This window comes from Bidens hawaiensis, unplaced genomic scaffold, assembly GCF_021521415.1.
Source record: "Bidens hawaiensis isolate Kalapana, Puna unplaced genomic scaffold, B.hawaiensis_p1.1 tig00038489_1, whole genome shotgun sequence".
NCBI classification, from domain to species: Eukaryota; Viridiplantae; Streptophyta; class Magnoliopsida; order Asterales; family Asteraceae; genus Bidens; species Bidens hawaiensis.
Window position 1 is genome coordinate 114,875 of NW_027496748.1, and position 15,727 is coordinate 130,601.

Here is a 15,727-nt window from a genome sequence, read left to right on the forward strand (position 1 = left end):
TTTTGTATAACGTTTATCGTCTTTTAAGGATACCTTATCCTACTGTTTGTTCTTTAAGGATCTTCTATCCTAATAAGGATCTTTTATCCTGAAATCTTTTACTTAAGAATACTTTTCAAAACTATTAATAATGCTAAAGTTATATCAAACAAGCTTTTACAATAAATAACAAGCAAATAGTCAAAAGATTTATATTATTTAAAATAAGCCTCCAAGACTTATCCAAAATTCTTAACCCGGACTTAACCATGCTAAAAATGGACCATCCATCTGGGTTAAATAAGTACTACTAACAGTTCATAAGTGAAGGAAAATTAAAAGACAGGGGCACAAAAAGAGGATCCCTCCACCTTTGTCACCCCCGTAAATTTTCTTAAGGATCATGGATCCTTCATCCTAGTTACTAGTGTTTATTACAGACCAAAGTAATTGTTCAGAAAAACATTAGCACAAATAAAAATGTGGGCTCGGGCCTTGTCTTCTGTATCCTTCATCGCCCAACTAAGCTGCATCTTCACCTTCGGCAGCACCATCTTCCTTGCTTGCTTCAACCGCCTCCTTGACGCCGCTAGTCCCAGCCTCGGTGTTCTCAGCCATATCCTCGTCATCCTCACCACCAAGATCGTCAAGAGCAGCTTTCCACTTTTCCACGACCCAGGCCGACTTGTCAAAAGCGGGATCACCAGCCTCCTTCGCCATCTTGATCCGCGCCTGGAATACCGGCTTGGCAGCCCACACTTTGGCCTCATCTGTAGCCTGCTCCACTGCCTCTTGACTTTGGGCTTCGGCTAAGGATACCTGATCCTCCAACTGTTTTTTCTCCTTGGAGAGTTGGATCATAGCCTTATCCTTGGCAACCACGGCTTTGTTTAGAAGGTTTAGAGGGAGACGGAGAAGAAGAAGACGAAGCAGCAGACATGGTAAAAGAAAACAAGAGAAAAGTAAGAAGGATACCTGATGCGTCAGATGAAGGTGTGTTTATAATCAAAGATATAGGGTGACATATATAGACGGGTATATTTAACCTAGGGGCTAAATGGTAAATATTCTGGCAAAACCGTCCCATCTATTAGTTTTCGCAGTAATTTTGAATTTCAAAATGACAGCTGTATTCCACTGTCACCCGCCATTTTGGGGGCTATTGTTAAGGCATGAATTTTATGCTGAGGATCCTTAATCCTTAACTATCTTATGGATAGATTATCCTTGAGATGTGTATCAGGGTATAAAGAATCAACGATCCTCGGTATTATATGTTTACTAATGATTGCGTTTAGTATGGTGATGTGTTAGACAAGTATAACAATTCTAAGACGTACTTACATCAATTATCCTCATGGAGTCTCATCTAACTGGAGTATGGATCTAGGATCCTTATTCAATATGGTTATTAATGGACGATTTTATATGAAGACGGATGTTTAAATATCAACAACGGCTCTTAGACTTGTTCTCCCACTTATCTCGCTTTTGGACTTCTGTGGCTGTGGTCAATTAGCACGTTGGGAGAAGATGGAAGACTAGCGAGATTATAGGAGTAGTTGTTAATTTGTTATATTCATTTTTTCTATATATACGGAGTTGAGATCAACATTAGAACACAAACAATCACTCGTTTCCTAGATGCTAAGATATTTGTATTCACTCACATAGTATTTGTTGATCATCAATTCCACAACCCTTGTAACCGACTTTTTACTATTAATAAACTTGACGGTGATAGTTTTCACCGTCCGGGGGTTTTTTTTGCCAGAGATTACTATAATCACGTACCATCCGACCAAAGATTATCTCGTTAACATTTGACCGAAGCAATTCAACCAAAGTTTATCTTGCTAGTTTTTTACCGAAGTAAAGATTATCATAATTAAGGGTTTTTTCCCTCGTGATCAAATCCCCGTGTTCATCAAGATTTCATTTGTACAACCACTTTTATTGTGTTAGGACTATACCTCACTTGACAGATTTGGATACATTATCCTTAGCTGATTTTTATCTAGAACAATACCAAATCGTTAATTCGCTAAACATAACTCAAAACCATAATTCAATTAAAAGCCGTTGATTTGATACCTATGTGGGTCGGTACAAAAACACCGTTACTCATCAAAGCCATTAATTCGCTAAACATAACTCAAAACCATAACTCAAAGCCATTCGCTAAACTGGGTCGGTACAAAAACACCGTCGCTCATCAAAACTGACACCGCCATTCATCATCTCCGCCGCTCAGCCAACCACCCGAAGGACCGCACGAACCCGAAACCACTAACCGACGCCACTGATTTTCCGGTGAGAGCTCCTACACCGTCATCGATCCGCATCTGCATACGGGGGCCTTTCCCCCTGTTAATGAGCTGGATCCGCCTCTGCAATCACCACAACACCACCATTGCCTTCGTTTCCTCTTGGACCACCGCCTCCACCACCACTTACGCAATTGGTGCTCTCACCGCCACACAACAACCACGTTCTAATATTTTTAAATTTTAATTCTGTTATTCTATAGGTCTATGTTTATTACACAAAAAGAGAACTAGTTACTAGATGCAAAAGGTTCCATTATAAGAAGCAAAAAAACGTTGAAAGAAAGAAATACAAATTCAAATTCTTGTAGAAAATAATTCTTTAAAACCAAATTAAAACCGCATAATCCCATTTTTATGGAACGGAAAATTTATGTGTTTTAGCCAGGCCCATACTGTCTTCAGAGTTTGGCTTTTACATTTCTTCGGAAACCATACCGTCGGCTGCCTCTTAACATTCGTTGTGCTTACCACAAGAACAAAACTCTTTGGCGTAACACACGGTGGGACGAAAACCTGGGTGGTCTAAGAATTCGAACTAACAACCTCGCAAACCCCAACTCAAATATATCATTGGGATAATTTACCAAAAGTGACATAAGTAGATATCAAAATTTGGTATCCACTGATTAACCAAGCCTTCTACCTCTAGGTCAGATGATGAGAGTTCATCGCATAAGAAATAACATTAAAATTAAGGGATGTTTGAGTGAGTTTTTAAAACTTGCTTATTTGTTTTTTGAAAATCAAAAGTTATTTAACAAAGCTTCCTCAAAACCTTCAAATTGAAGTTTTTCAATCATGTTTTTTTTCTTTTAAAAAACAAATAAACAAGTTTAAAAGTTCAACAAAACATTCCTTTAATAAAAATCTTTCATAATCAAATGTGGCTTATTGATTTAAAACTTAGAGCATCCATAACAAGCACCATTTCCTGAGATCCGGATGAGGTGTCACTGAAGCAAACAACATCACAAACTCTATCATTGTGAAGTCAAGTTTGCCTTGAAAAATTTGCTACTGCAAGCTTGCAATAAACGGATGATGTGACAACCTCCCTCACATACACACATACTATATATACACCTTTAATATTACTCAATAAGATTTGTCAATGTTTTTTTTTGTTGTAAAAGAAAATTGGATTTTTAAAGAGTTTGGAATGTGATGTTGTTATGATGTAATAGTTTGTGTTAGAAAGTAAAAATCTTTCACTTGCCCACGTGGCTTATTGATTATTTTGGTTCTCTTTTTCACACTTTCGTGTAAGGGTATTATGGGTATTCATGAATTGATGTGACATGAGTGGAACTTGTAGATAATCTGAGCTTAAAGCCTTAAGACTACTCGCTATGGGACGTGGTGGGCTGAGGTGGCATTGGGCGACGGGCGGGGAACACCGCCGTGGGGCGCGGTTGGTCCAGGGGCGCCGAGGGAGAGGTCGTTCAAACGGCCGGCGCGGAAGGTGATTTGTGTGGGACCCTCTCCCACTGCAACGGCTATTTTTTGGACCGTTTGGGATATATATATATATGTATTTATATATATATATATATGTATTTATATATATATATATGTATATATATATATATATATATATCAAACTAAACCATACAATCTCAATTTTTATAATTTTCTCCCCAAAATGTCTTCCGATTCGTCTTCGACACCCGACTACCACCCTGATCCCGACGTTATTTCAGACTCCGATTCAGGGGATGAGGTAATATTTAGTGCTATTTTAGATGCTGCCAGAGTCTTAGTCGAGCATTGCGAAAGCTCACAACCGCTAACAAGACGTCCTCATCGACAACGAGATCGTGTCGGTGCTCATGAAAGGTTGATGCAAGAATATTTTTCGCCGGACGCGACTTTTAATGCGGAACAATTCTGGCGGCGTTTTCGAATGACTCGCCAACTTTTTTTACGAATTGTTGGTGATTTATAACGCGATTTTGATTTTTTCCAACAACGGGATGACGCGAGAGGTAAGCCCGGTTATTCTCCATTGCAAAAATGCACGACGGCAATTCGTCAACTCGCGTACGAGACCACGAGCGACGCCATGGAAGAGTATTTACAAATGTCGGAGACAATGGCTCGTGAAGCCCTTCACACGTTCTGCGAATGTGAGTATTATAATTTTTTAATATGTATTTATAAATCCTCTCATTTTAAATGCAAAGTTAACTGACATTAAAAATTTAATATTAGGTATTCCTCAACTATATCATAAAAAATATTTGAGGAAACCGACTCAAGCCGACATACAAAAAATATACGAGCTTCATGAACAGAGGCACGGTTTTCCTGGGATGCTTGGTAGTCTTGATTGCACACATTGGGCTTGGGAAGCTTGCCCAGTTGCTTGGCAAGGTCAATATCATCGAGGTGATCATGATGGACCAAAGGTTATCCTTGAGGCTGCTGCATCATTTGATCTTAGGATATGGCATGCTTTCTTTGGGATGCCCGGTGCAAACAATGATATAGCTGTGATAAATGTGTCTCCTCTTTTCGACCGTCTTGTAAACGGGGTTGTACCCGACACCTCATTTTCCACTAATGGTGTCAACTACGAATACGGATATTATTTAGTCGATGGCATTTATCCGGATTGGGCAACGTTGGTTCATAGCTTTACGTGCCCAACTGATGATAAATGACAATATTACAAGAAAAAACACGAGTCGGCCAGAAAGGACATCGAAAGGGCATTCGGGGTATTAAAGAAACGTTGGTCTATAATTAGACATCCGGCTCGTATTCTGCACATGGATAAGTTAAGAAATGTAATGTACACTTGTATTATCTTGCATAACATGATACTGGAGGACTCGGGTAGAGCAATATGTCAAGGCGAGTACGACGATGCGCCGGATCCGATGACAACACTAAACGAAGTTGAAAGATTTTCTATTTTATTAAGAACACGAAAAAAAGAAACGAATTTCAGTCTTCGAGCGGATTTGGTTGAACATATTTGGAGAAACAAACAACACAACGGCGACGTCGTCGACGACGACTAAAATTAGTTGATTTTTTATGTATATGTTTTAATTTTAATTTAGTTTGTATTTGATAATTATTGTATTTAATAAATTTGTTAGTTTATTAAAAAAAATTAAGGGGCTTCGAAGCCCCTCACCATTGAGGGGTATCTTTGAAGTAAGGTTTTAAAGCCCCCAGTGCATATGTGGCGTTGAGGTGGCACTGGGGAGGGGCTTCGAAGCCCCTCACCATAGCGAGTAGTCTAAAGGCAATGAGTGGGGGACTAGATATTAAATTAGCATGGATATTTGTACGTTGACACATTTCCTTTTTTGGTTGGATAATATAGGAGGCAAAGATTTCTTTTTATTTTATGTTATTTTTTAATTACGAGACTTGGGTCTGAAATAATAATCAAAGGAACATCCATAATATATTAGTAATTCAGATGTGAACTAGTATAAAGTTTGATTTGAATTATGTACACCCATATTGTGAACTAGAAGTGATTTTCTTAATATCAAGTCGTACGATTCATAAGAGAATTGCACATTGTGAATGGCGAGCGGAAAATGATGAGGCACTTAATAAACAAAATTAACGAACCATTTAAACGACATGATATTGAGAGAACTTCATCTCATGTATTTAATTTGTAATGTGATTTGGGAGAGACTAGAGATATGTACAAAAGAGGGTTATCAAAATTGCAAGGACAGTTGCTAGTGAAAATTAGGCAATGTGTATGGAGGCTGTCCAGTAAGATGAATAAATGATTTTGGTTGCGGGTTTAGCAAATATTTGTTCACAACAAATAGTCAAAATAAATAAGAGAGAAAAAACATCAGTTATATATAAAAGGGTTTAAAAATAATAATACACCTACACCCTGAAATATAAAAATATAAAAATGTTGGCGTAACAGTAACAGAAAAACCAAGAAAATAAAGAAAACAAACAAAAAGTAAAGACACAATTAAAGAATATAAATAAAATAGAGATAAAAAGTAAGAAAGAGCGATGGGGATCATTTGTAACGAAGTTCAAGTATTTAGGATCATTTGTACAGAGCGATGGGGAATTAGACAGTGATGTGACCCATCGAGTTCAGGCAGGATGGTGTAGATGGAAAACAGCCACAGGTATATTGTGCGACAAGAGTTTCCCGACTAAACTAAAGGGAAAATTCTATAGGGTGGCAGTTAGACCTGCAATGCTATATGGAACAGATTGTTGGGCCATCAAGAAGGCACAAGTGCGGAAGATGGAGGTAGCAGAAATGAGAATGCTACGTTGGATGTGCGGGCACACAAGGCTAGACCGAATAAGAAACGTTGTGTTTCGCGAGAGATTAGGGGTGGCGAACATAGCAGACAAGATAAGAGAGTGGAGATTGAGATGGTTTGGACATGTGAAGAGAAGACAGACGATGAATCCTGTTAGATCCGTAGAAAACATTACTATAGAGGGGAGGAGGGGTAGAGGACGACCGAAATTGACTTGGGACGAGAGGATTAGGAATGATTTGATAGACCTAAACCTCTCAGAGGACATGGTTGAGGATAGGAATTCGTGGAGAAGTAGAATTAAAGTTAAGGATTTTTAGGGAGAATTAAATACCTTAGGGCTTAGACTTAACTTATTTGGTCACATACCATAATGGTATTTCCCTTACATATATTATTATTATTATTATTAGTTTTTATATAGCTGTTAAACTGTGATCTTATTATTAATATTGTTATTATTAGTAGTATTTTTTATATAACTGTTAAACTTTGATTTCCTTTATTTTGCTTCATACACATGTACTTAGTGCCGAGGGTCTTTCTGAAAGCCACCTCTTTATTCCTTTGGATAGAGGTACGGTGTGCCTACATCCCACCCTCCCCAGACCCTACTTATAGCTTTGCTGTCGGCGGGACTTTACTGGGTATGATTGATTGATTGATTGATAAAAAGTAAGAAAGAATAAAAACATGTAAATCCAAAGTACCGGCGAATGGCAGAAGGTCGAACCCATGCCACGGGGTAAAAAAAAAAACTACACCACCAAACTTTATTACTCCCGTTAGGGTGAGTTGTAACGTAGGGAAAAGTTAAAATACAAAATAATAAAAAACAAAATATTTGAAAATGATTTGTTGTCATACTAAAAAATCTTCAAAAAGAATTTTTAAAAAGAAAAAATCATAACTCAAAATATAATTAAAAAGGACAAAATTTAAAAAACTAAAATGTTTCTCCCGTCATTACCGTTAAAAAAGGCGATGAAAAGACACAATGCCGAAAAATGACACAATGAAGAAGATAAACAAAAAACACAATGATAATTAAAAAAGACAAAATAAATCCCAAAATATAACACAATTCCGAACAAAATAGAACAAAACGTTGAGTAATATAACACCATATCAACAAAAAAAGACACAATGTTAAGAGAAAAAAATACAATTAATGACGAAAATAAACACAAAATTCAATAATAAACAAAAAGACACAATGATCTTTTTTAGAACGAGGATGATGGTGTAAACATTTTTGTGTTTTTACTTTTTTCAACTTTTTATTAAATTTTAAGTTATGATTTTTTTAATTATTTTTTTTAGGTTTTTGTGTGTGGCTATAAATCTTTCTCATTATTCTAATTTTTTTCCTATTCTGTAGAATAACTTGACCTTCATAACATATATATATATATATACATATATAAGGAGTGGATCATGAGAGAACTCCATTTTATGGAGGGTACTAGAGAACTAATAATGAAGTATGTTATGACTGATATTTTCAATACTGAGGATATGTTATCTTTGAAGATGTGTCTAGATCAGTTATCCTCTTGAAGAGTTCTAGAGCCATGCCAAAGATCAAGGATCCTCAGAGGTTGGTATTATTAACAATTGTTTCACGTGTGTAGGTTATTATTCAACAAGAGCAACGACTTTATGACTCGGTCTACCTTAATATTCGCTACTGGAAGCTCCAGCACGCGGTCAAACGAACGTTAGAGGAGTTGTGGAAGAGTGGCGGATAGTTAGGAGTTATAGTTATATGTAATTTCCTTTATAAACATCGAGATAATGATCGATTAGGACTCACTTGTATTCGCACACACTTAGAGCAGAACTTACAATTCTCTCTATACACTAGCATTCTATTGTAACATCGATCACAATCTCCAAACACTTGTAACCTTTTTTGATTAATAAATTGGTGATCGACGAGTTGTCATCACCTAGGGTTTTTTCTTTTGATCTGAACAAGATCAACGGGTTTTTCCTCGCAACAAATCACGATGTTCATTTCATTTTCATTCATACAATCGTTGTTATTAGCATTATCCTTAACATATTTTTATCCAAAACAATTTGGTGCCCACCGTGAGGCAATTGGTGCTATAATCCATATCAATCCTATCAATTTTCGATTTTCTCATACCCATATCATTATCAATGGTCTCTCAATCAACCTTTGCTTCATCAACCATGCCGTGTTCGGTCTCTCTCATCAAGAACTTTGCCACCGATGCCTCTACCAATCACGGGAGCACCACGAGCTACCGCTGCTGGGAACATGACACAACTTCCAGTCTTCCAGAGCTCGAAAACTACCACTGCCACTCCGGTAATTAATACTAACAATGAAGTTTCTAATATGTTTTAGCAGGTCAAAGCATATATGGAACAGCAAACCAAGACTAATCAGAGGATCCTCCGGGAGATAGAAGACCTCAAGAGGACTAAGAGGCCGGCAGATGATCAAACTCCTCTAATGCCAAGGATGCTGGATTTCACTACTCCAGGATCCTTGGCTCAATATGCGCAAGGATCATCCATCCTTCAACCAGGGTCCATGGGTCAAATAGCTCAAGGATCCTCAGTATTTCAGCAAGGATCATCTATCCTCCAACCAGGGTCCATGGGTCAGATAACTCAAGGATCCTCAAAATTTCAGCAAGGATCATTCATCCTTCAACCGGGGTCCATGGGTCAACGAGATCAGGAATCCTCGACCTTTCAGCAAGGACCATTGATCATTCATCCAGGATCCTTCGTATCATATCCTCAAGGATCCTTCAACTCCCAACCACTGGGATCCTTTACCCACAGTCAGGGATCCTTCATCCAGGATATAGGATCCTCTGGGGTTCAACATCAACGATCCTCTGAGGTCCATGAAGGAGATATAATCCCCATGCAGACCATAGCTTCGGGTGGACCAACTCCTGTAGCAGACACTTCTTATCTCAGCCATTCTTCTGGAATGCCAACCTTTACACAACAAAGAGGTACCATGTATGATCCCATATCCTTAGATGCTAACCGTGGTTCCATGCAGGATGCAGGTATCAACCAAGCAATGGCTAAGGAACCGCAAAAACTTAAGGATATGATATCCAGCGTACCCAGGGTGATCCATCCAACCCCTGAGATACTGGAGGGGAGCCACAAGTTATCCAGATTTGCTTTACCTATCTGTGATGCTGAAATCCTGAAGAGATTCCAGACCCCCAACATGAAGACTTATGATGGGACTACTGATCCTGAGGAGCATGTAGCTCAGTACAGAGAAAGGATGGAGATTAATCCCATTCCTAAGAGACTTAAAGAAGCTTGTTTATGCAAGGGTTTCGGATCCACACTGACAGGATCTGCGTTGAAATGACTGCTAAGTCTTCCTCCCTTTTCAGTTACTTCTTTCTCACACTTAGTTAACTTGTTCAACAGTCAATTTTCCTGTAGTAGAAAATTTGAGAAGTTAACTAGTGATTTATACCGGGTTATCCAACATAGTGATGAATCCCTTAGGGATTTTGTTACGAAGTTTGGCAGGGAAGCTCTAGAAATCCCTAATCTTGACATAGCTACTGCTGTTGAAGCATTCAAGATGGGACTCCATAGGGGCTCCCCCTTTTATGATGATCTTGTGATGACTCCTTGCAGGTCCTTAGATGAAGTTAGAAACAGAGCACTCAGATTCATATGGTTGAAGATGATAAGAGGATCCAGGATCGTCTAGGGAATCAAACGAAGCAAGAATCTTCCAACAAGAAGCAAGGATTCTCATTCAATAACAACAATTCGAAAGCCATACTCAAAATTCAACAATCAAAACATTCGAGCTGTTGAAGAAAAGGATGATGATGAGGATTACCCCAGCATCTCAGAATATGCTTCTCCGTAGACACCCATGGCTTGATTTGTGCCATGAAGGATCTAGGGGAGAAGGCAAGGTGGCCCCGAAAGAACAAGAAGTCTACCACCTTCAGACACAAGTCCAAATGGTGTGCCTTCCACGAGGATTTTGGCAACATGACGGACGATTGCATCGATTTAAGGAGGGAAATCGGATACCTCCTAAGAAAGGGCCACTTTAAGGAACTGTTGGGAAGAAAGAAGTCTAGGATCCAGGATCCTGAAGAGGCTACGCAAAAAGCAACTCTGCCCCATAACATGCTCAAGTGATCAACTTCATTTCCGGTGGCTCAGACATATGTGGAACTTCTTTCTCCGCAGCTAAAAGGCTGGCCAAAGAGACCAAGTTGGATTACGGAGAACGACCGGTTATATCCACCACCTTGACAACAGACAAAAAGGATCTTCTTTAATGAAGAAGATAAATCAAGCATCCAGGATCCTCATCATGACGGTTTGATTGTTACTTTGTTTATTTCTAACCATTATGTACGCAGGATCCTTGTCGATGGTGGAAGCTCGGTCAACATCATCCAACATGATATCCTTTAGAAGATGAACATCCCAGATTTAGAGATCATCTCGAGGACTTCGATGTTAGTCGGCTTCAGTGGGGAGACCAAGAAAACATTGGGGGACATCAAACTCCCAATATACATCGAAGGGTTAAACTCTTACAAAAAATTTTGTGTTATAGATAACCTTTCTTGTTGCAATGTTATTTTGGGCAGACCTTGGCTACATAGGATGAAGGCAGTGGCCTTTACTTACCATCAATGCATCAAACTAGCAATCCTTGGGGAGTAGTAAGGATAGATGGTGACTAAGTCGAAGCCAAGAACTACTACTCTTCATCAATGAAGCCAACAGCTAAACAAACGATAGCATAGCAACCACAGCAACATCCTAGGGACATGCTGGAAGCTCGTGAGAAGGACTTAAAGGAAGTATCCTTAGACCCCGAGGATCCAGATGTGAAAGTGTTCCTAGGATCCGGTATCCCTACTAGGATTGAGGAGGATATGATATCCTTCCTAAAGCGAAGAAAATCCACTTTTGCTTTTAAACATTCAAACATGGCAGATATTTCTAAGGAGGTAATTACTCACAAGTTAGGCCTTGATTTATCTATTAAACCCGTCCATCAGAAGCGAAGGAAATTCTCTCCTGAGAGGAACACGATCATACAAGAAGAAGTTGAAAAACTTACCAAGTAAAATACTCACCGGGTAGACTTCAATCTTCTTGGCTTTATCAGACTTTGCCCGACAAATCCTTACGAGCAACCTTGTTCTTAAATGGTCCTATCAACTCCTTGCCTGGAATAAGCTTATTAGAAAAGTGTGCTCGGAGGCACTTTACCTTGCTAGAGTTGAATCCTGCCCGATGATACTTGTGATACTTCATTAAACACTGGGCATACCCGGACCATCTTTATTAATGAATACCTTGCCCGATCTCCAAATACTTGGTTTCTTGAGCTTGGTTAGCCTAAAGCTTACTCGGAAGTGAACTTTACTTGGCTATGAAGAACAAACCTGCTTGATAAAATGATCCTTGCCCGGACTTGCATATATTAGTGAACCATACCCGGTAACGTACTAATTAGCAAACCCTGCTCGGACATTCACTAAAGAAGACTTAGTAAAGATAACCTTGCCCGATAGACAAAATATCGTGCCCGACTAAGTAAAAGCATGCTCAGAGGTCTAAGGTGTGCCCGGATCCATACTTAGCGAATTCTGAGGAGGTTGAGAAGATTCCAATATTCCATCTGATCAGTTTTGTGTCAAATCTTGACTCAATAATCTCCCCCTAGATTGGAACACCTCAGCTGACCCAAAACATTTCTAAGGTTACTTACACTTAGTCAAAATACACATCAAATTAAAAGTCAAATTACATATTCAATTATCATAAATAAAATTACATATTCAAAAAGGCTGTCATAAGACGTTACAAAGTAAAAGCCTAGTCTAGGAATTTTGTCTTTTCCATGCACTGTATGCGGCTTGCCTTCTGTTGGTTATCACTGATGCAGCTCTCATTCTGAAAATATCAAGGGCTTGGTAATGAGTGTGACCCTCTGGTATGACCCAGTCCCTAATATCCATTAAGTCTTCATCATGTAAGCAATTCAAATCTTCATCCTTCTTGATAATCCCTAGTATTTTTCCATCAGAATTTCTCAGCAAGTAATGGTCATCTTTTTCTTTGTATTCAACTTCAGTAATGACTCCATTTCTTTGGACCGTATAGTTGGGGCGTATCATTCTTCTCTCAAGACTTATGCATGTGTTCATGTTTGACAGTGGATGCTTGTCTCTGACATTCATCTTGTAGTTTGTTTCAGCCATGTCCATCCTTCTTAACTTTGCAGTTCTCTTTGATCTGTTAATTTGGACAGTCTTCCAGTTTCTCTTTACTTTCAGAAATCTGAATCCTCTGTCTGCTTCTTCTCTTAAGAATTTTAAAAGATCATTCATTTGTCTTCCAACCACTCTGTTTATGTTTCTAAAATCATATAAAGTGAGTGATTTCATTCTTTCTAACTGTTCTTCAGTATATTCATAGAAATCACTTCTCACAACTATATCTCTTAGTTGTCTACTTTCCATAATCACTCTTATGCATTCACACACAAAATCATAGTAGATTTCTATAGGAAGATCCACATCTGACTGTGGTCTTGTTGTTCTTTGTTGTGCAGATCTACTTGATTCTCCTCTACCACTTTCACCTCTTCCACCTTCACCTCTTCCACCTTGTGGATATCTTCTTGAAATTGGTGGTCTGAAAGGAACAAACTTCTTGGGTTTTCTCCCCAAATTGAAGAATTTGATGTAGTCTGATTCAACCATTTCAGTTGGAAGGTTGGCAAGCTCAACAAAATTTGCTCCTGCATCTCTAAGAGCTAGCAACATTTTCTCCATACCATGAGTTCTTGACAAACCAGCAGGTACAAAACTTCCATCTGCATAGTATCTAGGGTTCTCACCTTCTTTTAGAGCTTTCTCCCATTCAGCCTTTTGAATATGGAAGAGATATTTCAAATCCTCTTTTTCCAAAGCCTTGAAAGAGGCTTCATCCATTCCTCTTTGAGTAATCATTATATTTCTTAGAATGTTGATCATCTCTTTATTTTCCCAAGGTATACAAGGTTCATCTTCAGATTCATAATCCACTTCTTGTGGAGTAGGGGTTTCAACAACAGGAACTTCCTTAGACACTTCCTTTTCACCCTGTATCTTTTGTTTCTCCCTTAGAGTAATTATCTTTCTTTTCTTTATTCGAGGTTCAACAGATGTTTCAGCATGTTTGGTAGAGCTCTCAGTTTGGACCCTCTTTAATTTTTCTTTTCTTTTCAGTTTGTTGTACTGATCCAATACCGATTCTCTAGATAGATTCTCAACCATCTCAGGTTTTAACCCTTTCTCAAGCAAGTAACCACACATACCTCCAAATTTCTTCTTCAAAGTTTCCAATTTCTCAGTCTTCTCATTCTCTTTCACACATTTTTCAATAGCCTTTTCTCTTTCACTGTTTTAAAGGTCTTGGAGTTGGTCAACTGTGAAGTGAGACAGATCTTTCTCTGAATAATTATGCCTTCTGAGATATTCTCTGTAGTTCTGGCAGTCTCTATTCTTTTGTTCCATCCTTTTCTTGAAACCATCCCTCTCTTTGTCAAGTCTCTTTTGCAACTGATCATTATCAAGATCTGCCAAAGTTTCAAAACTTATCCCATACCTCCTCAACTTTACAACCAATGGATGATTTCTCTTAGCTTCTCTCATACTCAACTCAATGTTAGCTCCCTGCTCATTAGTCATTTCTACCTATGGAGATTCAGCATTAACAGCTTCACCTCCTTTTCCTTGATCATCATCAGGATTATCTTCATTATCTGAATCCTCAGATTCATCCTCTTCTTTTGTTAGATTATTCATTGCATCAATCTTGGGTTCATCAGAGGGTGGATGCTCTGGGTTTGATTCAGTTTGAGCAGGTACATCAGGAACACCTGGAATCTGTTGACCAGGTTGCAGTGTCTGCAGTGGAATTGCTCTGATTAGACTATTATCATTATCACCCTCATCATCAGGAGTCTCAACATAGCATTTGTTCTTTTCATCCCATTTTCCTCTCTTTGTTCTCCTCTCATCAGTTCTTTTCTGTTCATCAAACTTCCTCTTTCTTGTATACACTTGTTCAAACCTTTTTGGCTCTTTCCATCATGGTTCTGGTGATATTAGCAAACAATTCTTCAACAGATTCACCAGTAGTCCTTTCAGGTTCCCTTTCAGGTTCCTTTTGTGGCATTTCTTCAGATTCACAAGCCTTTTCAGATTCCTTTTCAGGTTAGCTTTGTGGTTGAAACATACTAACCACCATAGCGAATAAATTGTCAGCTTCCTCAGTTCTGTTCATCATAATCAGTGTTTCAATTGCTTCTTGATCAGCCACTTCTTCAAAAATTTCTTTAGCAAGATTGGCTTGATTGATCAAATTTTCTTGCTCTGCCATTTCTTCTGGAGTCAGTGTTTGAACCAATATCTCCCTATCCCTTGTCTCCCTTAGAATATTCTCTTGTTCTCTTAAGGGAGCAGCAGCAGCAATTTCATCATCTATAAACAACACATCTTTCTCTGGATATGCCTTAATAGGCTCTTCTTCACAGACTTTTGCTTTACCTTTCTCAATTCTTCTTCTCTCATCCTCTACATCTTCAGACTGTACAAAGTCATCTATTTCTTTCTCAAGTGCTTCCAGTTCTGGATCATGCTCTACTCTCTTGGAACTTGCTTGTTGATCAGTTTCTGGTTCAGTGTTTATAAGTTCCTCGGTAGTAGCATTTTCATCAATCGTTACTTCAGTCTCTACTTCTGTCTGTACATCAGTCAAGACATCAGTAGCTATGTCAGTTAAGACATCAGTAGCATTGAAAACATCAGTAGCTAAGTCAGTAGCAGCTACATTCTCATCAACATCTGTCTTTTCAATCTCATTCATTCTCCCATCATTCTCTTCAACATTCTTTTCAACACTTAGCTCATCCCTTTCCACATTTCTCATTTCATCATTTCTTTCTTCATTGTAGTCATAATCTTGTTCTCCTATATCTGATCTGTCACCCTCATATTCATCATCTTCAATCCTCCTTTCCTCACTACTTTCCTCTCCATCATCATAACCAATCATAATCAATTTTAAGCTGTCTACAGTCTCCACAAC

General features: G+C 38.5%; 1 protein-coding gene across 1 annotated transcript; it reads left to right on the forward strand.

The window, feature by feature from the left end:
* Positions 1–3,913: 3,913 nt before the first annotated feature.
* Positions 3,914–5,345, forward strand: LOC143590351 (uncharacterized). Its single transcript, XM_077070855.1, has 2 exons — positions 3,914–4,435; positions 4,521–5,345. The coding sequence occupies exons 1-2, from the start codon at positions 4,372–4,374 to the stop codon at positions 4,970–4,972; spliced, it is 516 nt and encodes a 171-aa protein (XP_076926970.1). The 5' UTR covers positions 3,914–4,371; the 3' UTR covers positions 4,973–5,345.
* Positions 5,346–15,727: the final 10,382 nt, after the last annotated feature.